This window comes from Sus scrofa, chromosome 2, assembly GCF_054392235.1.
Source record: "Sus scrofa isolate SSC_HxYL_T2T_F1_AM1 chromosome 2, Sscrofa_HxYL_maternal_Yorkshire_Landrace_v2.0, whole genome shotgun sequence".
Lineage (NCBI taxonomy): Eukaryota > Metazoa > Chordata > Mammalia > Artiodactyla > Suidae > Sus > Sus scrofa.
The window spans coordinates 109,966,258-109,992,099 of NC_139384.1; the positions used below are offsets into that span (position 1 = coordinate 109,966,258).

The window sequence follows — 25,842 nt, forward strand, 5'->3', positions numbered from 1 at the left end:
GTTCCTGGCACTAGCAGAGTACCCAGTACAATGTCAAAGCTTAATAAACAATGGAAGATTAAATTACTTATACAAGCTGCACAGAATAGAAGACAAACTTTTTTAAATTTTATGTAACAATATGCATTATATCATATGATTTTATTTCAGCATGTTATGTCTTAGGTCTTTATCTCACCTCTCCAATTCTCAGAAGACAAGGATAGTCTGTGATTTTAATTTTCTTTGTAAATATGTGTTATAGTTAAATAGTCTCTTAAATAATATGGTAAATATTATTTTTAAATATTAAATTAAGGCTATTATGAGAGTTTATTTTAAATATTCTATTAAATTTTTTTAAGTATCAAGTTGACTCTTGAGGATTCTGATATCTCCCTTAACTTTATGAAAGATCTAAAAATTCCACCTTTAAAAGCCTTAGGTTTGTAAAATTAAATTTAGCAGATATAGTCTCAAATGTATGTGTATATATAGAATGTAAATGTATATATATTTACATATTTGTGAAATATGTATGTCTACACACACATATATGCAGAGAAGAAGCTTTCTATACATGAGCAGACATGGAAAAGAGATAGAGAAAACAATGAAGGTGCTTATGTTCTCCAGTGAATCTGAAGAATTTATAACACTAGTAATAGGAAAGCCTCAAGGAAACCCTTAGGTGGATTTTTGATGGAAAATGACAAGATTTATTTCTTCAGGGGAAGCAATTTTAATCTTTCCATTTCACTCAGGCTTCCTAATTTTGTGTTTCTCTTGAAGCATTTTATTTCCACAAACTTAAGTTCTTCTCTTTTTTTTTGTCTTTTTTGCATTATCTAAGGCCACACCCATGGCATATGGAGGTTCCCAGGCTAGGGGCCTAATCGGAGCTATAGCTGCCGGCCTATGCCAGAGCCACAGCAATGTGGGATCTGAGCCACATCTTTGACCTAAACCACAGCTCACGCCAACACCAGATACTTAATCCACTGAGCAAGGCCAAGGATCAAACCCGGAACCTCATTGTTCCTAGTCGGATTCGTTAACCACTCAGCCATGATGGGAACTCCTGAAAAAGTTCTAAGAGAGTGGAGTCTTGTTCAACCTTACTGAATACCCTTCCCCTCCTTTCCTCTCCTCAATTGTATTGCAAGCAATTAAATCTTAAAGTTAGGGGGCCCTTTCCAACTAAAGGATCTAATGAGGATGCGTGAGCATGAGGTTCTCAGGGGTAGATATATCAATGTGCTAATTACATTGTTAGGTGATTAGTGATATTAATCAATGAGAAATTCAAGCAATGGTTACTTATTTCATCTACAAAAATAAAGAATTTTAATAATTGAAATAGGTATATATGAGAATGGTCATTTACTTGAGGATGCTGTAGCTAGCACTAGGATTTCTTAAAGCTTCTGACTGCTTAGTTGTTTGATGCTGCCATTACATCGTTTCCAATGGTTCTTTGGTGTTTCCCTGAAAACTCCTCTCTAGCCACTCTGTTATTCTCCTTCAGTTTTACTGTGTTTTGAGGTTATTCAATGAACTATCAAGTTCTTGAATACTGGTCATACAAGTACATGCTTAATGTAAGATGTTTACTTTTCTCCTTGTAGTCTAGAAGATACACTACTGCCTAGACCCCAAAAATACCTCAGATATTACATTAAGTGCCAGTGTCCTATTTAATAGATCATCAGTCTTATCAATACCCTCTTTACTTTTTCTATGTATAGTTATAACACTTGAGGAACATTAAAAGAGCAGAGGAATGTGTCATGATGTATTACAGATAAAAGATAATTCATTATCTTTTTTTTTTTTTTGCACTTCCCTGATCTCATGTACTAAGCTTCTCTCCTTATAAAATAATAATACCTAAACTCTTAATTTCTGGATTCTATTGTACTCAGTGCAGTGAATAGTATTGATTTGCATTGTCCTTAGTTTGCAAAGAATGCTTCACAAATAAAAATAAACCTATCATAACAACCCCATGAGATAAGTTTCATTGTTAACTCCACTTTCTAAGTATCAAAAATGAAGCATGGAGAGATATAAGTAACTTACTCAGGGTCACACTGCAAATAAGGGAGAAGTCAAGATAAAAATACAAACTTCTGACTTCAGAGGTTATAACCTTAACCATTAGGTATGCACCACATATATGTCACTTACACATTATCAATATTATAGTCTCTCCTTTTTATATCTTTAATATTATGATGATTTGATTTATGTTTTGAATTTTAACCATAATGAAAATGTTTCCAGAGAAATTAACTAGTATTCATGAGCTCACCTTATTAAATTAAAATTATTTTTCTGAAACAAAGTCACATTTTTCACCTTGTATTCCTTCTGGGACAGCTCTAGTCCCATTTGTGGTTGGCACTTTCTAGTCTGTACACAGTGGGACCTTGATATTACAGTCCAAAACAGTGCAAATGACACTCTAAGTGTTATTTTAAAAAAAAAAAAAAAAACACAATCTCAAATTATAGGCATGTCGTAGGCTGAATTTTTAGACAAAACTATATAACTTCCATAAAGATTTAATTTGATCAGAAATGCAATAACTAAAAGAATAAGGGCTTAAAAATGGACACTAGTGACTAGGAAGTGAACTTTTGTCTTGATACAAAAATGGGAAATTAATTCTTGGGCCTCATGAGGCAAGTGAACAGATGAAACTTAGATCTGTATTTAAACTATAACCTCAATGGAGAAAATATATATTTTTCCTTAATAATGTTTTAAGATTAAAGTATCATTTATCCAATGATCTTATAGTGACAGCAATATTGTTTTGGTCAGAATTGGGCTATATATCTTTATAGTCCTTTTACTTTCAAATATTCTGTCATGAGGAGTTCCTATTGTGGCGCAACAGAAACAAATCTGACTAGGAACCATGAGGTTGCGGGTTTGATCCCTGGCCTTGCTCAGTGGGTTAAGGATCTGGCGTTGCCATGAGCTGTGGTGTAGGTTACGGATGTGGCTCAGATCTGGTGTTGCTGTGGCTGTGGTGTAGGCCAGTGTCTACAACTTTGATTAGACCCCTAGCCTGGGAGCCTCCATATGCAGCAGGTGCAGCCCTAAAAGGACATAAGAACAAAAAAAAAAAAAAAAAAAAAAAAAAGAAAGAAAAATTCTGTCATGATATTTTGGTTACCCTCTCATATGCAGTATAAGCAAAATAGTGGCTGAAAGATGTCCCCATCCTAATCTAACTTGTGAATATGGCTATACATGGCAAAAGGAATTTTGCATAGGTGTTTGAGGTTATGGACCTCAAGATGGGAGTGTTAATGGGTTATCCGGGTTGGCCCAACCTAATCACCTGATTCCTTAAAAGAAGACATTTTTTTTTGGTTGTGGTCAGAGATACAACAATAGAAGAAAAGTCAAAGAGATTCAACATAAGGAGGACTTTATGTGCCATTGCTGACCTTGAACATGGAGGAAGGCACCATGAATCAAGACACATGAGAAGCCTCTAAGACCTACAAAGTACAATAAAATTGTCCAAGAGCCTACAGAAAATAATGGATATATCCCTACAAATACCTTGATTTAAGACCAGAAAGACTAGTGTTGGACTAATGACTTATAAAAACCATACGACAATAAAATTACATTGTTTTAAAGAACTAAATTTGTGGGAATTTATTACTGCAGTAATGGAAAATTAACACAATAGCTGTGTATAATTTATTTTCTATCTCATCTGAGAATTTCAACTTTAAAATGGAATAATATGTTTACATTAGCTGAAAAAATCATTTATTTTTAATAAATGCATAAATCTTATAGTTACTTAAAATACGTATCATTTTAATAAAATTTAGTTTTGTTCATTTAGAAAAGTTTTTTAATATGAAACAATGAATCATGATATAGGTCAAATATAGGTTATTTGTACTGAAAAAAAATTAGGTTTTTTGAAGTATAATTGACATAAAAAGTTTAGCTTTAATGAGTATAATTGACATAAAAAACTTTGGCTTTAATGAGGTATAATTTACATATTAAAATTTCAGCTTTACTGAGGTATAATTGACATATATAATTATAATTATTGATTTTTTCTCATATATATTTTTTAAAAATAAATTTTTCAACACCAATTTATTTATTTGCTTATTTGTTTTTATATTTTTTATTTCTCGTTCCTGACTTCATCTGGCTTCATCAAGATTTTCATTTAATTGCCTCTCTTTCCTTTCATTAAATAGAAGAAAGATTTATGTTCTTTTTATTGTTTTTAGTTTGTTATTTGAAAAAAATCAAACATATTTTATCTTTACCTTCATCTGGAACAATATAACCACAATAAAATGTTTTTATTTTATGATTATATTTTTTTCACCACAGATTTAGCTGTTTGTTTTCTTATAATTATTTCTCTCAGCTTACTCTTTCCCTTTGGATTTGATTTCTTTCTCACTAAATTCTAGTGTGTATTTACTAAAGAAAATCAAGTAAACACAAAAGAAGGCAGTAATAGAGAAAATGAGGAGCAAAAAGAGTACCTATGGAAAAAAAATAGAAAAATGATAAGTGTGTAATGGGTTTTAATGAGTGTAAATGTAAATGTGTTAAACTTTCAAATCAAAAAAGGAGTTATTGGCAGACAGATTGTTTTAGAAATAATTCAATTTACTGGCATTATACATTTGTTCAAATTCAAAAAATGTACAACACTAAGAGTGACCCTTAAGTTATACTATGACTTTGGGGTAGTTAGTATATGCTGATATAGATTCATCAGTTGTAACAAACGTACTCTCTGGTAGGGGTGTTAATAATGAAGGGAGCTATGCATGGTGTATAGGCAGGGAATATATGGTAAATCTCTATAAATTTGGCTGTGAAAGAAAAATTGCCCTAACAATGACTTAAATATATGAATGAAAGTAAGCAAACAAGATCAAAGTGAATAGATGAAGAAGGGTATCCCATGCAAATGATAGCTAAGAAGAGAGCTGGAGTGGTTATACTAATATCAGTCAAAATAAACGTTAATGCAAAAACTTATAAGAGATAAGGAATGATATTATATACTGATAAAAGGGTCAATCATCAAGAAGGTGTAAAAATTATAAGCATTTATGCAACAAAAGAGTCCCAAGCCAAAAGCTATCAGAGGAGGAAAATAATACATATTAGGGTGGCGATCAATAAAATAGACAGTAGAAAAACAACAGAAAAAAAAAATTCAAAAGGTATTCCTTTTGAAAAGACAAAAAAATGACATTTAGGTAAACTGATGAGGAAAAAAAAGATAAAATGTAAAAATAAATACATCAGAAATGAAAGTAAGGATCATTAACTACCAACTTTATAAAAACAAAAAGTTTTATAATAAAATATTATAAATAATTATATGCCAACAAATTAGAAAATCAAAATGAAATGAACACATTTCTAGAAACACAAAAGTACCTAAATCGATTTAAGAAAAAATATAGAAAACAGACCTAAAATAATAGATTAAATTAGTATTCAAAAACCTCCTAAGAAAAAGACTAAATGCCACACGCACTCTAGCAACCATTTAAGAAAGAATTAATTACACCAATTCTTCTCAAACTCTTCCAAACCATACAAGAGGAGAAGGGCGTTCCCACTGTGGCTCAGCAAAAACAAACCCGACTAGTATCCATGAGGATGTGGGTTCAATCTCTGGCCTCTCTCAATGAGTTAAACATCAGGCATTGCTGTAAGCCCGTGGTGTAGGTAGAAGACACGGATTGGATCCCGGGTTGCTGTGGCTGTGGTGTAGGCTGGCAGCTGCAGCTCCAATTCAGCCCCTAGCCTGGGAATTTTCATATGCTGCAGGTTCAGCCCTAAAGAGAAAAAAGTATATATCTATAAGAGGAGAGAACACTTCCTAACTCCTTCTATGATACCACAATTATCTTGATACCAAAACCAGATAAAGAAATCACATACAAAGAAATTTACTGAATAATAATCTTTATGCATATAGATACCAAAAAATCCTCCACAAAATACTAACAAACCAATTCCAAAAGCATATTAGAAGAATTATATATCATGATTAGATGGGATTTATCCAAGGAATAGAAGCCGTTGCTCAACTTAAGAAAATCAAGCAATATATATCTTTTAAAGGAATGAAGGAAAAAAATCATACGATGATCATATCAATAGGTGAAGAAAAAGGCATGTGACACAATTCAATAAACTTTTATGATAAAGAAAAAGAAAGCACTTGAAACTTGGAACTGAATTTTCTCCATATGATAAAGGGCATTTATGAAAAACCCACAGCTAACCTCACAGTGGTGATTAATCTTAAGATTCCTCTTAAGATCAGGAACAAGACAAAGACGCCCACTTTCACCAATGTAATCAACTATTTTACTGAAAGTTCTAGCCAGAGCAATTAGCCAAGAAAAAGAAATAAAAGGCATTCAAATTGCAAAGGAAGAAGTAAATCTATCCATAGGTGATCTGCAAATCTACAAGAAAGCTAGTAAAACTAATAAACAATTTAGCAAAGTTGCAGGTTACAAGATCAACACACAGAAAGCAGTATGTTTCACTAGTGATGAAGAGTCCAAAAATAAAATTAGAGAAGCAATTGTACTTACAATAGCATACAAAAAGGTTAAAATTCCTAGAGATAAATTTAGCTAATGAAGTAAAAGTCTTATATTTTAAAAAGTACAAAACACTTGTGAAAAAAAAAGAATGACTAAATAAGTGGAAAGACATCTCGTGTTTAGGAATTATAAAACATTATTGTTAAGAAGACAGTATTACCAAAAGCAATCTATAGATATAATGTTAACTCTTATCAAAATTCTGTCTTTTTTTTTTAGAAAAAGAAAGTCTGATATTCTAACGTATATGAAGTTTCTAAGTGCTCTGAATAGACCAAATATTTTTGAAAAAGAATAAAAAAGTTGGAGGACTCCCGTTTCTCAATTTCAAAACTTTTTACCAAGCTACAGCAATCAAAGCATTATGGTATTGTTATGAAGAGAGACAGAGAGACCAATAGAATATAATTGAGAATTTGTAAATAAACCCAATATATCTATAAGGCCAACTGATTTTTGACAAAAATTATCAAACCCATTCAGTTAGGAAAGAACAGTTTCTTTAGCAAATGGTGCTAGAACAACTATATTTTTACATATATAAAATGAAGTTGGACTCTCAACCTCACAAAAATTAATCCAGTATGTGTCAGTGATCTAAATATAAGAGCTAAAACATTAAGTCTCTAAAAGAAATTATGAGCAAATCTTCGTGACTTTCAATTTGGCAATGGATTCTTAGTGGTGAATACAAAAAGCATAAAAAACAAAGAAGGAATATATAAACTGTACTCCACCTAAATTAAAAACTTTTGTTTAACAAAGAACATTATCAAGCAAATGAAAGAATAAACTACAGAATGGGAGAAAATATTGAAAACTTATATATCTAAATAAAGATTATCCAGACCATGTTTAAAAACCTCCTACAACTCAATTACCAAAAGAAAACAACCAATTAAAAATGGGCAAAAAACTTTCATAGATATTTCTCAAAAATATATACACAAGTGGTCAATTAACACAAGAAAATATGGCAAAGATCATTAGTCATTGGGGAAATGCAAATTAAACTGCAATGAGATATCACCTCATACCTATATGGATGGCTTTAAGGTTTTTTGTATTTTGGGTTTTGTTTTAACAACAATAACTAAAACTGGTAGAGAAACAGATAAACTGGAAACTTCACACACTGCTGAAGAAATGTCTAACGGTGTAGGCACTGTGGAAAACTGTTTAACTATTCCTCAAAAAGCTTAGCAGAATTACTCATATAATCCAGCAACTCCACTCCTAACTGTACAGCCAAAGAATTGCAAACGGGGACTCAAGAAGCTAATTTTATGCCAAGGTTTATTATAGTTTATAAACTACAGTCAAAAGGTAGATAACAAAAGTCATCAATAGATGTTGGATAAACAAAAGGTGGTATATCCACATAATAGAATATAATTCTTCCATAAAAAAGAATGAAGTTTTTATATATGCTACAGCATAGATGATCCTTGGAAACATTATACTAAGTGACATAAGTCAGACACAAGAGGACACATATTGTAGGATTCTACTTATATGAAATAACTAGAATAGGTAAATTTTATGGGCATAGAAAGTAGACTCAAAATTACCAATGATTGAGGGTAGAAGGAAATGGGGAATTATTGCTTAATGGGTATAGAAATTTTGTTTGAGGTAAGGAAAAGTATAGAAATAGATAGTGGTAATAGTTGCATAATATTATAGTGTAATTAATGCCACTAAATTATACACTTAAAATGCTTAAAATGTAAAATTTTTATGTTGCATGTATTTTATCACAATAAATTTTTTAAATAATTTCATATGTACACAAATATGCCTGTATACATATAAAAAAATTCTTAACAGAAAAAGAAGAAATTTTGGGGGAGTAGCCAGGAGGAACTGCAGTATTAAACGGACTTCAAGTTACCTCTGCACTGTTCTCCATAGTGCCTGTACCAAAGTAGAGAGTTCCCTTTTCTCCACACACTGTCTAGCATTTGCTATTTGTAGACTTTGGGATGATGGCCATTCTGACCAGTATGAGGTGATACTTCATTTTAGTTTTGATTTGCATTTCTCTAATAATTATTGATGATGAATATCTTTTCATGTGCCTTTTGGCCATCTGTCTGTCTTCTTTGGAGAAACATCTATTGAGATCTGCACATTTATTTTTTTTTTGGTTTTGAGCTGCCGAAACTATATATTTGATAATTCTGTGAATGACAATAAAGTCATTTATTATTCTTATAACATGAATTCAATAATAAAGAAAATGAAGTCAGGAGTTCCAGGCATGGCTCAGCAGAAATGAATCCAACTAGTACCCATGAGGATGCAGGTTTGATCCCTGGCCTTGCTCAGTGGTTAAGGATCTGGCATTTCCATGAGATGTGGTGTAGGTCACAGACGCGGCTTGGAGCTGGCATTGCTGTGGCTGTGGTGTAGGCCGGCAGCTATGTCTTCGATTTGACCCCCTAGCCTGGGAACCTCCATATGCCACAGGTGCAACCCAAAAAAGACAAAAAAATAAAAAGAAAAGAAAGAAAATGGAGTCAAGATAGTTGACGTAAAAATTAAAACATGATTTAAAAATTTTGTGATTACATCATGTATAAGGAATGTGCTTTGTTTCTACGAAAGTATATTTTCTACTTCTATTATACTTTTCTATTTTTTTTCTTTTTGTCTTTTTAGGGCCACACTTGTGGCATATGGTTTCCCAGGCCAGGGATCAAATTGGAGCTGTAGCTGTCAGCCTAGGCCATAGCCACAGCAATGCCAGATCCAAGCAGCATCTGTGACCTACACCACAGCTCATGGCAACGCCAGATCCTTAACCCACTGAGCGAGGCCAGGGATCGAGTTTGCCTCTTCATGGATACTAGCTAGATTTGTTTCCGCTGAGCCACAACAGGAACTCCCACTTTTCTATTTTTATATGGTCCTTATTATATTCCACATGTATTCATTCATTCAATGTTTACTGAATGCCAAGTCCTACGCTGGCATTTTTCACATCTGGTACCTCATGAAGAAGAAAGTATTCTTTCTATCTATCTATCTATCTATCTATCTATCTATCTATCTACCTATCCATATCTCCAACACTAAATTTCTTATCAAATATCATTTGATCCTTCCATTCAGTCCCCAGTGTTGGCTATATTTTCCTTTTGACTTTGGGTCTTTATAAATGTAGACAGACTCAAAGGCTGCCATACAGATTCAAGTATTAGAACTAAATCATTTGACCGAAAACAGTGACTATGAGTTTTACATAAAAGGTATATCTTCAAAATTATATTGAGAATGGCAAGAGTAATTGATAATAATTTATAATTTGCAAGTTTCTTTATGTAACTTCAAGCACTTTGTTCAGGAGTAAAAAAAATCTTCCCTTCGATATAAGTCTTGTACTTGTTCCAAAAAGATTCAGAGATTAAGTTGTTCACCATCAAAACCTGTACACACAGAATAGAGATCAGGAAAAATAGTTTCTACTTTAGATTTTCCTATGTGAATGAAAAGCTGTCATTAGTGTCAGCAGTCCTTTAAAAATGAATAACAGAGTAGTCATTGCAGAAACAAACTTGGAAAACCTAGTTAAACTTTTTTACTTTTCTTTTTAGCAGATGAGGAAGCACTGGCTTTGAGGGCAGGGCCTGACTCTAATGGCAACATCCTGAAGGCAAAAGAGGAATCCAAGGCTGGATTTAGGAAATAAGATTATTTTCAGTCTTTACTGATTTTTATTATACTCCTCTGAACATGTTCCCCACAAAGTGAAGAAGACACAGCAAAGCTAATCTATGACATATATTATGTGTATACACACACATACACACACACATATATATATTTTTTTTTCAGGATAAAAGCTTCATACAGCCTCTTCTGAGATATGGAATATATATTCAAAGAAACATCAGTATTTTAAAATTGTTTATAGTATCTTCCTTACTATGCTTAGTTATTTCTGATGAAGACTTTGTTTGCATCTGGGTGTCTCCTGTATATTCCTAGGGGCAATTTGATTACCGGATTCAGGTTACTCTGGTTTTACTTATTATTAGGCAAAAATTATATTTAATGTGCAGAAAAGAGAAAGACTTACTAGAGTTTTAACAGGAGTAATTTTAATTCAAATAATACTAGGCTATTTCTTTGGCTGTTATTCAAATAAAAACATCTCATGCAAGATGGGAACTAGGTCTTGACACATTGTTCTAACTTCACACAATCACAGACATGGACCTAGGGGCTGGTTTTGAAATGAAGAACCTCCTTGTGACAGCTAAATGCAAAAGTTCTGGTTTTGAAAATATAAAACCATTATTTTTTTTCTTTATCCTCTTCCCCACTCTTATATCTTCTGCTTCTCCTGCCCAATTTACAAGACTCTAGGCTTCGAAGCCACAGTGCAACAAAAAATGATCTCAACTCACATTGATTTTCATTATTCATATTTTATAAGGCAAAAATTAGCTGACACAATTGTGTAATGGCTATAGCAAGAGGTAAATGAATAAACAAACATAATCCTATTTTTTAATATGTGGCCATCTATGATAATATAATTCTGCATAGATTTTTTTTTTTTACATAGAAGTGAAAAGCACCAACTGAGGAGAAGATTTTCAGTGTCAGTGAAGTTAAAACATGTCAGCAGCAGTTCCTTCTGTGAATATTGTCTCACATGAAAGGAAGGATGGATTGAATTCATATCTGAAATAAGACAAGATTTTCCATCTGACCTCATTATGTGTTTCTCTGGAGTGCATCCCTGGATTTCTGCTGGAACTGAAATGTGTTGTGTGGAAACCAAATATAAAACAGCTCAGTACCACCATAACTGACTCTTAATAAGACAGGGTATTTATTGTTTTGCCACAGTCATCCCTTAATGCTAAAAGTCATAATGATGTGCTGAATCCCTTTGTTAAAGCAATCCCCATAAGTGAAGGCGTGTACTAATGAAAGGGTTTATGCCGCACGGCTGGAAGCAAAGATGAAGTCGCATTACTGTATATCACGGAGATTTACATGGAGAATATTTTATGGAAAGATTTTTAGAAACTCGTCCGTTGCATCCTTATAAATAATTAAACATACAAATTATCATTGTTACATACAGCTGGTTTCCTTTTCTATGAGGATTGGTAATCGATTCAAGAATATATTGCTTTAAAGGGATTTATAGCCTTTTTTATTATTCCTGATCATACTAGAAAATTATTCAGAGGTCAGAAATAATAGAAAAGTTTCCTCTAGATTAATTTAGTGCTATAAAGAGATTTCCTATATATCATTAAAAAAAGTATCTCTTTTTTCAGTTTTATCTGTACAAAGGCTTAAATTCATAATGCATGTATATATTTATATATATCATACTAAGGGAAAGAAATATTCCATTGTTTAGATTATTATTGTATATAAATTAATACATATGTTTACATATACACACATTACTTTTTTTTTAATTTCCCCAATAAATTTTTTTTCTACTATGCAGCATGGTGACCCAGTTACACATACATGTATACATTCTTTTTTCTCACATATATTTTAATATAGTAAATGTAGGGAAAATATAAGTTAGAATTCCAAAATCTACCACCGTTAAAATATTTCATAATCTGAGCTATCTTGTAAATTAATTATCATTATACTTAAGAAAAAATCACCTGCAGTAAGCTACTTAGAAGAGGTTATTTCATAGATCTCTATATATTTATATATAACATAGATATAGTGAGATATACTATTTTAGTACAATTAATGTTTTCTATACACTTAATAATTTGACATATAGTTCATATTTTTAGTTACCACAGCAACACAATGTTAAATCAGTGTTCATTTTATAAAACAGTAAGTACCAAACTATAGAATATAATAAATAGTTTACCTTGGACACGTTTTGAAGACTCAATGGAATCATTTGATCAAAATGTTCCATATGAACCTTAAAAACTTCTGGTACACAACGAAACATTTAAATTTAGTCCCTGAGGATAATTAATTTTTTGGAAATGGAAAGACCATGTTATCTGTGACACTTTTTACTTCATAAAAATCAACTAGTTTATTCAAAAAGTGGCTACTTATGAAATATATACTGTATCCCAAGCATTACTGCATTAATGCTGGGAATGCAGAGATTAAAACATCTCTATGCAGGAGGCTACCCATCAAATACAGAGCTACCTGCCTCATGTACAGCTGATGTGAGAAACAAAGTTAAAATTTTACATACAGGATAGTTTACCTTCTAGGAAGTGGAGCTTAATCCTGCCACCCTTGAAAGATAGTAACTCATTTCCAAATAAGAAAATAGGAAAGAGAAAAAAAAAATAACCATGAAGAAACTTAGCAATCATGACTTTAACCAAGCCATGAAGGCTAATGCTATCAATGATGCCCTATGAATATTATCACATGCCCTTGACATGTGTTAAGAAGCTATCTCTACCTCTCTGCTCTTTTTTCCAAAAATGTATAACCCCATCCTAGACTGAGAAAAAAAATTGAATAAACTTAGCTTAGATGATGGTTCTGTATGATATTTAGCCAGTACTTCTCGAGACTATCAAGGCCATAATAAATAAGAAAAGCCCAAGACTCTTTCACCTCTTTCAACCAGGAAAGCCAACCAGGAAAGCCATCCAGGGAACCAAGATAACTAAATGTAAAGTGGTTCTCTCGACTGGGTATGGCACAGAAAGAGGAATTTAGGAAAAATTGGTGAGATGCAAATAAAGTCTAGAGAGCAGTTAAAAAACTCAAAAAAGTTTACATATGTTTACATATAACTTTAAAGTCTAACACTCTATTCTATTAGGAATGAATAACTATCATTGCCTCAACACCCCATCAACAACAAACTACCTAATGGTCAAGAATGGGGGAAACTCAGCATTCCGTGTAGCCAGGACAGCATCACACAGCAAGTATGATGTCACAGATTCTAACATGTGGGTCCATAATTATGGATTTGAACCAACCTCAGCCAATGGTTTGCAAACCATTTGCTACAGAACACTAGAAACTTTTAAGACTGTGCTTATCAGTAAAAAGACATAGCCTTAGCCACATCCCTATCTCTAATTTAACTATGCTGTCATAGAGTCACATATTATTACATTTTACAAGAAGCATCCTTGACTTCAAACAAAACAGAAGATCAGTTTGAAAATTAGTAATATAGATAAGTGCTTGTGGGACTTTAATGCGTATACAAACCAGAGAGTATCTTGGTAAAAGCAGACTCTGATTCAAGAGATATAGGATAGGGTCCAGGATTTTGCATTTCTAATAAGTAATGCCCACCACCAGTGATGAGAACATTGCTTGTCAGAGAACAACACTTTATGTATGAGACATCTAGATCAAAATTTTAAACTGTTCTCTTATCTATAAATTTTATAGAGGGAAGTTTGATGTTATTTTTAATAGGTCTTATAGTTTTTACTAACATAAAGCATTCCTTCATAGTTAACTAGTTTTCGGTTGGAAAAATATGAAAGTGGGGTTTTCTGAGCTACAGCCCTCTCCATTCCTGATCCCTCAGTAACCCCAACCTCACCCTTATTTCTTGTAATAACCCTCAGAAACATGACCTCATCCAGCCATCTTCCCTTGACCATCTTCTCAGCTGTGTCTTTCTAGAACCAGTCATTTCAACAGTAATATTAGACTCAACTGAGATGTTTCTATGCCAAACCCAGTCTCAAGCAGCACTCGCTATTAATTACACCTTTACAGAAAAATAGAGGAAAGTAGATGTTTCTGGTTTTTAAAAACCTTTGCTTTTATATTTCATCTGGGCATGTGACTCACATTTTAAAAATTATTTCATGTTGACTCTTACTACCTTCTCTATAGGGTGTTGCAAACCTTCTACAACCTCAGAGGCCAAATTTTATTCCAAAACACTTAGCACTCAATCTTTCTGTTTCCCAAGACTGAGATTCTTGAGCTCAAAACATCTTTCCCTCATTCCTGATACTTCTTCAAACTACTGAGCAGACAACCTTGAAAACAGACAACCAGTCTCTTTTGAGTGAATATCACATCCTGTCCTCATTCTCTAGAAGGTCAGGGTCACCAATAACCATTTGCCAATTCCCTTGACATTCTTTTTGCTCAAACCAGCATCTGACACCATGGGATAGCTGATTTTAGACATAGTTTTGGGCTTCTTCAACTTCAGATTGCTTTCTGAGCTTCTACTCAGTTCTTTTATATCTGCTTTGCTGCCTTTTTCAAAAAAAAAAATTCTGTAAAAGACCATAACATGCAAAAGTTTTATTTGACCTCTAGAATCCAGTTACCTGGTTTTGAATCTTAATACTACCATACTCTATGATTTAGAGCGAGTTGCTGCAGTTTATGTTTCCATATATAAAATCAAGATAATAACAGCTCCTATCTCAAATGGTCACTTTATGGATAAAATGGGTTAATATGTAAAATGCCTAAAACTACGACAGATAGTAAGTGCTAGATAAATGTCAATTAGTCCTATTACCTATCTGCAACCATTCTTTTAGATAGTTTACCCACTCTCATTTCATCAGTGATCTCCTTATAGATGTTTCACATCTATCTGTATTTCTAACTCAAGAGTTTTTCAATATAACCACTTTTGACATTTGGAGTTGGACAATGCTTCCTTATGAGGAACTGTCCTGTACTTTCTAAGAGTATCTTTATATTAATATCTCTTTGATGCCTCAATGTATGTCCAAAGGTGAATTTACCATATTCTCCTCCAAGATAAGTTTTACCTACTTTCTTAAGTATGATAGAAAACTTAGTGATCTTGACTTTTCTCTCTTGCTTTCTATAATCTAGTAAATTGTGTAAAATATCCAATCCCATTTTTTTTACCATTTATCCTTTATGCATTCCCACGGGCATTATCAGAATCAGCCCCTCATTCTTTCAACAGAGTTATGCTGACGCCCCCCTCAGTGGTAGACATACCCTAGTGATAGTAAGACAAAAGTCCAGTCATCACGAAACTTTCATCCCATTGAGGGAAATAAGTAAAAAGTAAACAGATTAATAAACTGTGTACTTTTGAATAGTGATACTGTCATAAAGAAAATAAAGCACAGTAAGGGGAAAGAAGAAGAATGGAAGATGATCTTTTAATTAGGGGGCAAGTAAAGGCATTTTGGGCAAGATAATATTCTGGTACCTCACCCTTGAGGTGGCAATGAACATGGTACTTATGAGAAAGAATACAAGGTCAGAGTGTTGGAGATTACTCAATATGTGGGGTATTTGTCCTGTTCAGATTTGAAAGGAAAGCTTGGGAAGTTCCCATCTGGCTCAGCAGAAATGAATATGACTAGTATCCATAAGGATGCAGGTTCGATCCCTGGCCTTGCTCACTGGTTTAAGGATCTGGCATTGCCACGAGCTGTGGTGCAGGCTGCAGACACAGCTTGGATGTGGCATTACTGTGGCTGTAGTGTAGGTCAGCGGCTATAGCTCTGATTTGACCCCTAGCCTGGGAACATCCACATACTGTGGTATGTCTCTAAAAAGACAAAAAAATAAATTAATTTTTTAAAAAAAGAAAGGAAAGCTTGGAGCCAGATTGTAAAATAAATGCACAGGCAAAAAATCCTATATATCACCAAAAATGAAAAGTGATAGATCTAAGGTGCTGAAATTTTATTAGTCACTTGATTTCTTTGATTTCCATGTTATAAGTATATTCATGTGTTTTATAAAAACTCCCCATTTGTACAAGTTATATTCCAGTCCTGGCTTAGAAGAGAGCCAATATTCACATTATGTGTATAAAATGTAGACAACTGTATAAATAAATAAACATCCAAAGATATTTTGAAAGCATTTGAAAGTCGTAATATTTTCATATAATTACTATAGCATTAGAAATCTCCATGAAAAACATGTGAATTTTGGTCTAATACTAATAAAAAATACTAATAAAAAATTCAAACTATGAGATCACAGAAATTATTTCAACATAGTAATTACACATGGCACTTTTGCTCTGTAAGTGATTTAATATGCAACATATTTAAAATTTTTAAAAATTTTTTAAAAATTTTTTTTGTCTTTTCAGGGCCGCACCTGCACCACATGGAGGTTGCCAGGCTAGGGGTGGAATTGGAGCTGTAGTTGCTGGCCTACACCAGAGTCACAGCAACACAGTACCCAAGCTTTGTCTGGAACCTATCCCACAACTCACAGCAATACCAGATCCTTAACCCACTGAGCAAGGCCAGGGGTCAAACCTGCGTCCTCAAGGATGCTAGTCAGATTCATTTGCAATGAGCTACAATGAATATATATATATATACGTATATAGTCTTTTCAGGGCCGCACCCACAGCATATGGAGGCTCCTAGGCTAGGGGTCGAATGAGAGCCGCAGATGCCGGCCTATGCCAGAGCCACAGCAACGCCAGATCCAAGCCGTATCTTGGATCTATGCCACAGCTCATGGCAACACCGGATCCTTAACCCACTGAGCGAGGCCAGGGATCGAACCTGCAACCTCATGGTTTCTAGTTGGATTCATTAACCACTGTACCACAACAGGAACTCCCAATGAGTCACAATGAGAACTCGGTTACATATGTTTTTTTAAAATAGCAAAGTCAAAAAATTAGCTTCAAATGTTCGCAGTGCCTAAAAAAACAGCTAGATTTAAGGGTATGTTGCTGATTTGCTATCAAAAATTCATTTTCTCCCCCTCCAAACTCTCCTTGCCCCTGCTTTAAGAATTTATTACTTAATCACTAAAACCTCTTTGGCCAAAAATGCAATTTAAAAAAAAAATGCCTGGGATAAATATTATTAAATTTCTTGTCTCTTTGTTTTGTGGTTATTGTTTCATTACCTTTGCTTTTCAGAAATGGGTTGTATGCATTCAATTTCTTCAGATGAAGAGGTAAACTAAGGACAGACTAAGGCAGACCTAATTTAGCAATCTCCTTATTTGTATACTTAACTAAATCCTTGACTACCTCATTCTAAAGTAGAGGTTTTTTTGTTTTGGTTTTAGTTTTTGGTTATTTATTTATTTTACTTACAGATGCCCTTATTAGCCCTCTTTCTGTGGTGACAGACACCTTCCTTGCTTCTATTAGTCCTCACTAGATTAAATTACTTACATCAGGGCACTATTACATGTCCACTTGAGCTGGTGCTGTGTAGCAAACCAGCACTGGTAGGGAGTGAATGGTTATCAAGAGAAAGTTTACTTTCAATGTTAAGAATTAATTTAGCTGAATTGGTACAGTGAAAGTAGTAAAAACAATCCCCTCAATGTTGTTTGTCAGGGTGTGTTATATCACCCTGGATTGCTTTGTCAATAATCTGCCTGGCCTGCAAGCTAAAAATCTAAGATTGCTTGGATGACTGACAGGCTGGAGATAGCTGATAATTCTAAGGAATTGGAGGTGTAAAATCTTTAAGGACCATGTCTACAGTATAAATGCCAGGGTATCTCCACATCACTCTGTACTTACAAAGGCAACAGCATTGTTAATGGCAGGCTGTCTGTCCATCAAGTTTGCTACCGGCGGATTTATCCCTCTTTCACTCCTTATCTTTCTTTGCTGTGTTTATTTCGAAACCAGCTGCAGAATAAATTGCCTCTTGTCTTCACCTCCTACACTGAGTACAATGATATGTTCTGTAAAGCTTAAAATCATGGTGTTTTTCAAGCTCTTCTTTTTCAGAACACTGACTTCTAATTTTGTTTGTTTATGAATATGTATTGTTTTTTTTTTTTTTTTCTCCTGTGGGGGCTTTTAGCAGAACACTAAAAATGACTCTTATTTACTTGGCAAGGGCTCAGGATCTAGATAAAGGTGTGTGTGTGTGTGTGTGTGTGTGTGTGTGTGTGCGATATTTCATAGAGAGGAAATAAATAGACTTAAGATAACCATTTTGTTATTGCTTTGAATAATTCATTACATCCACTCTGTTTTTAATCAAATAATTAAAATTAATAAACAGGCAAATGAGCTGAAAAACTATTTCTATTAAACAATTTCAGAATTTAATGGAGTTTGAGGTCTCCCTCTTTTATGCACATCTGTCCATTTCTACTTCTCTAACTTATTACTGGGAGGAAAGAAAATAATCGTGATTGGACAGATTTGAAGATCAAATGCAGAATGTCCATACAATGTCCAAGTTCTTCTATAACCTGAACACTCTCATGCTGCTGGTGGGAGTATAAATTGGGTCAATTACTTTGAAAACTTTTGGCAAAGCCTACTATTAATATGATCATACATATAGATAGTTTGCATTAACAACTCCTCTCCCAAAGATATAGATAAACATTCTCCAAAAGATATGCATAAAAAAAATCCAACAAACATTTTTGAAAGCCAAACAATGCCTATAAAATGGGCATGTAAAATATATACATAAAATATGTATAGTATATGTATAAACACTTTTTAATATGGATAAAATTTTTAAAAGGTTTGATCAACACTAGAAAGGATAAAAAAATTGTCTACATATTCATCCACTGGAATACTATATAATAAGGAAATGAAGAATCTGAAGCTATACATAAATGGATCTAACACGGAGCCAAAGGAGGCAGACATGTATACTCTATGGTTCTATTCATATACATTTAAAACCTTAGTATAAATAATAAGCTAGAGGTGACCCTTGGAGCATGGGTTGGTCATGAGGAGACTCTGGAATTCTGGTAATATCCTGTTTCCTCACATGGATTCTGGTTAGATGTTGGCTTTGATTTTTTGCTGGGTTAAAATTCATCAAGATGTATATTTACTATTTGTGAACTTTTCTGGATCAATAGTAATACTACAGAAAAGTTTAAACTTCAAAACTGTCCATATTTTCAGGTAGTGTGTGCAAGTACATACTAAATTATAATTAGTAAGCATCTCCTATGTTCCAACTAAATGGTATTTCTTGGTTATTTTCAGAGGAAGACAAAGCTAAGACAAAAGGGAAGGAGGGCTTTGGTAATTATTTGTGAAAGGCACACATATATGATATGAGTAACACGGAGTTCTCTTGACTATTAAGTTATGGGCATTTAGCCACACGTACATGTGCACACATGCTCATTTGTGTATACTTAATTGAATATCGTGGCCTCCTAAATTAGTAAGTGATGAGGGCAAACAATCATCAGTCATTATTTTGCAAGATAAAAAGTTTCTTAAATTCTTCTAATCATCTGATAGTCAATAGGAAGTCATTTTTATTTGAACTGAATATTATATGAAATAACAGAAATGCCATTCATTCATTCATAAAATCTTTTTGAGGACATGTACTTCTGAGTTGAACATTGTGCTAGGGCCAAGGATATGGAAGATGTAGAGTCCTTGCCTTTCTGTGGAACAAAATGACCTTTTCCCTTTGATAAACCTGCCAGCCCTTTAATATCTCCCAGTATTTTAAATGCTATGTCAGCATGTTCCATTTACTGCAGTGTCTGACTCAAGAAATAGCCCAGTGGTTCATGTACATTTTTAACCTTTAATCATTAAGATGTGCATTAGTCAGCTTAGGCTACTATAACAAAAGTCCACAAACTAGATGGTATAAACAACAGAAATTCATTACTCAAAGTTCTAGAGGCTACAAAGTCTTCCTGGCTTGCAGATGGCTGACTTCTCACTGTAGCCTCACATGGATGAGAGACACAGACCTATGCATGTAGTATCTTGTTCTAAGGGCACTAATCCAATCATGAGGACCCCACTCCCATGACACCATCTAAACCTAGTTATCTCCAAAAGTTCCTATCTCAAAATACTATCACACTGGAGGTTAGAATTCCAACATATGGACTTGAGAGGAGGATACAAGTATTCAGTACATAGGAAGAGGCAATATTTGGTGACGGCAATTTTTTTTTCTTTTTGGTTTTTAGAGTCACACCATGGCATACAGAGGTTCCCAGGCTAGGGGTCAAATCAGAGCTATAGCTGCCAGACTATGCCTATGCAGTATCCTATGCCAGCTGTGTCTATGACCTACACCACAGCTCACAACAATGATGGATCCTTAACCCACAGAGTGAGGCCAGGGATCAAACCTGCAACCTCATGGTTACTAGTTGGATTCATTTCTGCTGCGCTCAGTGGGAACTCCAGATGATTTCATATTTTAATATGTTGGCATATTTTCAGCCTCTGTTATGTCAGTGCCCTTACCCCCTCCACGCCTTTTCCTCTTCAACAATGACATTAAAAAAAAATTCATAAAGAGTATATTTGCCAATTATATTTCATTTTATACCTGTGCCAATAATTATGCAAGGAAATTCATTACTATCATTACCGCTAGACATTTCTCATTATCACTGCTTTGATGTAAAATAAATGAACAATTAGAATAGAAATCTATTATCACAATTGTCTTGTATGTAAAAATGATTTTATTCCTTAGAATGATGTCATCACAAATTGTCAAGTTAACTAGAAGCTGTAGTTTCTGGACTCCAAAACTCGATTTAGTTAATTTAATATTTTGTTATAGAAACACCAAGATATAATGATATCTCAACAAAACAACAAATCTCTGTTGTTTTGGAAGTTTATGTAATTATTATTATTACTCTTATTTTGTATTTTTAGGGCCGCATCATTGGCACATGAGGTGCCCAGGCTAGGGGTGAAATTGGAGCTGTAGCTGCTGGTCTACACCACAGCCAAAACAACTCAGGATCCAAGCCATGTCTGTGACCTACACCACAGTTCAAGGAAATGCCAGATCCATAACCCAATGAGCAAGGCCAGTTATCAAACCTGCATCCTCATGGATACTGGTTAGGTTACTGCTGAGCCATGACAGGAACTCCAAATTTTTAATGTGGAAATGTTCTAGGAATATTTGCCCTTTCCATTTTGTCTGGAACAAATCCCATTTTCTAGTTGAGCTATATTTTTAACAATCCAAAGTTAGATTTCCCTATGGTTCTTTCTAGTAGTGTTAATTCTACCACATCATTAAATCAGTCATATGCATTTAAGATACTCTAGTATATTAAATATATTGACTGTAGGTCATTAATGCCAAATTTTTTAAAGTCTGAAATATGTGAACTACATAGCTTTAAACATCCAAATATTAAGAAGGTAAAAATATTAATGTGCATCTATATCTTGGATATAATCAGAATGGATTAATAAAAGCTTACTGTTTTTTATCTAAATGATTTCAGAAATCATGCTCTATCAGGTATGTGTACAGAGTCAACAATGTAAAGACAATCTCTTTTTTCTCTCTTGATCTTCGAACAAATAGTGGTGTGTACTGGGAAGCTGCCATCACCATGAGTACAACAGTAATAATTTCAAAGAAGTGGCCAGGAAGATATAACTAACTGGATGTAGATGGCATGCTAAAGAAACCAGTTTGCTATTTTTAATATTCGTATGAATGCTAGCAGATAGTAATGGCTGGTAAGGCTTAATAAAGTATGTGGAAGGGCATTCTAGGTGATAGAACACAATATACACAGACATGGAAATGAAAGAGGTGTCTAAGAAACTTTGATTAGACCACTTTGACAAGTAAACAGAACTAATTTAAAAGGTAGTAATAAGTAATAGTCAAGACATGGAAATAACCTGAGTGTCCATTAACACATGAATGGATAAAGAAGCTGTGGTGTCTACACACACACACACAAACACACACACACACACACACACACACACACATGCATGCCCATATATACACAGAATGGAATATTACTCAGCCATAAAAAGAATGAATTTTTGCCATTTCAGCAAGATGGATGGACTTTGGGGGCATTATACTAAGGAAAACAAACCAGACAAAAAGAAACAGAAATACTATACAATATTTTTTACTGGTGGAATCTAAAAAATACAAGAAACTAGTGAATATAACATAAAAGAAGCAAACTTACAGATATAGAAAACAAAATTGTGCTTACCGGTGGGGAGGAAAGAGAGGGGTAATATAGGGCTGAGGGATTAAAAGGTACAAATTGTTGGGAGTAAAAGTGGCTCAGTGATATATTATACAGCATGGGGACTATGGCCAATATTTTGCATTAACTGAAACAGAAAGTAACCTTTAAAAATGTAAGAAAATTAAAAGTTTTTTAAAAGTGAGTAATAGAAAAGGAAAGATAGGCTGAGGATAGGTAGTTCTAGAATAAATAAATTTGGCTTGACTCAAGACTTGGTACTTGGATACAGCTCCCAAAGCAATTTCAGTTTCAAAATGTATCAATAAAAAGTAAATATTTTATTTAAGATTCCACAGGGCAGGAGTTAAGAGAATCACACCGTATACCACATAGCAAAACATACTTAAATTCTCCATTAGGATTTCCTATTCTTCCTCAAATTATTTTGTCTTGTATGTTTTGTCTCTTCTCTATTAGCCTCCAGATTCCTTCTTTTTGCCTAAACCATTCAGTTCTCATCTTTACCAAGTGTCCATTATTCAGGTAAACAAAATCTGATTGGTAGCCTTAATTAAATCTTATCTTTCTCTTCTCAGATGTTTCCAGCCATATCCCTCTAATTTATTCAAGGAGAATGGGAAAAAATCTCAGAGTTTCATGTTCAGTGTTATTTAAAATAAAGAAAAACAAATTCAAACAAAGAAATATTAAGGATTAGACTATCTAATACAATGCAAGGTAGGTGCTTAGGAAACAGAGAAGAATAAGAGAGTTTCAATGAAATTATCAGTTTTCATATCTGATTCTTCAGGCTGACCATAAACAAAACACTAAGAGAAATGAGCCAACACATACATGTTCAAAGTGTAGGACCACAAAGCAGAAAGCACCTATGAATGTCAGCAATGCGGCTTTTACTCCAAATAGAATAGACCCAGCAGCGTGTGTTTATAATGTCATGCACAGGGCTTTCTTGAAACTCTCAATTTTTTAGAGTGTTTTTCTTTTGAGTTTCTCTTTCCCACTCCGTCTGTAAACTTGAACTGATTGCCTCTGTTGTGTCCCAACTGCAGACCTTCCTGGTGATCCCTGACACAGAATCAAACTCACAGTTTCCACTCTCACACCTGCTATTACCCTTTCCCTCAAATACACCATTTATCCTGACAGTAAGTAAACTTATCTGGAGAAGTATTCCTTGTGGAACTGTAGTTTCTTTCAGGTTATCTGAAAGATCAAGTTTTCCTTTGATACTAAACATAGGTCTTTTCCTTCTATGATCAAGCTTGGAACGTACCTTTTTATTTCAGGTGGAAAACACCTTGGAGTGATGATAGTAAGCAGCACTTAAGTTTATATATAGACGTTGTTATGAAACCTATTTTGTCACATCAGCCTGATATGAAAGATAATATTGCTCAAGAAATGCTATAAAAATGGCCTCTATGTGCTAAGTGAGAAAGACACTGACTGATGGAATAAATTCTGTCCAAAAAAACCCTTTTTCTTTTTTAAGGAAAAATAACAACAGAAAATAGTTGACAAATCTTTACCAGACAAACAAGTTTTTGTTGTTGTTACTGTATTTTGTGAAACATTATGACTTCTAAACAAAGTAATAAACATCAGTTTCAGGAAGGAAATATTTTTGCATTTTATATATATAAGATAGACTGGAAATGACACAAAGAGTTATTAACAAGACTTTTTTTCTTTTTCTTGTCTTTTTTTTTTATGGCCACATCTTTGGCATATGTAAGTTCCCAGGCCAGGAACTGAATCTGAGATGCGGCTTTGGCAATGCTAGGTCATTTAACCCACTTTGCCAAGCTAGGGATTGAACCTGCCACTCTGCAGTGAACTGAGCCGCTGCAGTCAGATTCTTAACCCATTGTGCCATAATGGAAAATCCAAAAAAATTTTCTTTGTTGAAAATATTCAATACCTAGATTGTCTATAACAAGTTTATCTTATAAGAAGCATATTTTCCAGACTCAGAAGATTAGTGTAATGAGTCATGCACTATAGCCTCTTACACTTGTACTCACCCATCTGCAGTCTCACTTTGATGACATGGGGAGACACCTTCCAGCTTCTTATAGTTCATGGCCAGGTGAACATGCAAGTCTGTGGTCAAGGGCTGCAGCTTCCCTTGCATGTTTTTCCTGCAGTAGTTGGAGACAGAGAGAAAGATGTTGATTCTAGCTCATCCAGTGTGTCCCTTATCCTGAGTATTGCATAATCCAGTTTTCCTTTCCACTACTAGTCTGACTGACACCTAATGGCTAATAGCATCACACTCAATATCGGATGTAGAGACAACAGTAATGCAGAGATACCTATTCCAATTTCTATAATTGTTCTAGTCCTTATAAAAAATTCTTACTCAATATCACATATGTTGTTCTACCCCCCCTTTTTTTGGTCTTTTTAGGGCCACACCTGTGGCATATGGAGGTTTCCAGGCTAGGGGTCAAAATCAGAGCTGTAGCTGCAGGCCTACGACACAGCCACAGCAATAGCAACAGCAACACAGGATCTGAGTCACATTTGTGACCTACAGCACAGTTCACTGCAAGGCTGGATACTTAACTCAATGAGAAAGGCCAGGGATAGAACCCGTGTCCTCATGGATACTAGTCAGATTCGTTAACTGCTGAACCACAATGTGTACTCCATACTTTCTACTTCTTTCATCAAACTGATACAGAAACAGCTAATAGGAGTTCTAGATATATGCTGTCCAGTATAGCAGCTGCTAGCTACATGTACCTACTGACCAACTTGAAATGCTAATTGAGATATGCCACATCTATAAAAGATACATGAGATTTCAGACAGAAAAAATAAAAATGTTTTATTTTTATTATATTGACTACATGCTAAAATAATATTTTGGATATATTTATTTAAATTATTAAAATTTGTTTCACCTTTTTACATTTTTAATGTGGCTACTGAGCATTTTAACAACACAGATATAGCTTGCATTTGTGGTTCACATATGTCTACAGGACAGTAATGTTACAGAGGAATAAGACCTTAGAAATGAGTTATCAGAAAGCAAATGTTATAGTGAAATTAAGGCATATGCCTTACTGGCTTGGGTGGTTTTTTCTAAGGGCACTGAAGAACTTGGGGAAGAAATGTTAATGCAGAGCTTGTAATTCTCAGCTCAAGATCTGGTTAAAGGACCAGAAAGCTTCTATGCCTGCCCCCACAGAAACACTGTCTCTTTTGATGACAGGGCCAACATTTCTGTAAAACAAATGGAAAATATAATTATGAAGATGACAGAATTACAATG

General features: G+C 34.1%; 1 protein-coding gene across 3 annotated transcripts in view; it reads right to left on the reverse strand.

The window, feature by feature from the left end:
• The window catches only part of LOC102157568 (uncharacterized), a 1,229,235-nt gene that overhangs the window by 251,195 nt on the left and 952,198 nt on the right, over positions 1 to 25,842 (reverse strand). For 2 of the 3 annotated variants that reach the window (XR_014838321.1, XM_085014078.1), the window contains one exon: positions 24,584 to 24,700. Coding sequence is in view for 1 of the 3 variants with exons in the window: in XM_085014078.1 (XP_084870204.1) it covers positions 24,584 to 24,693 (110 nt within the window). In the remaining 2 variants the exon portion in view is untranslated. Of the gene's footprint in view, positions 1 to 22,854; positions 24,701 to 25,842 lie in introns of those variants that run through there. The other variant, XR_014838323.1, reaches the window with a different exon arrangement.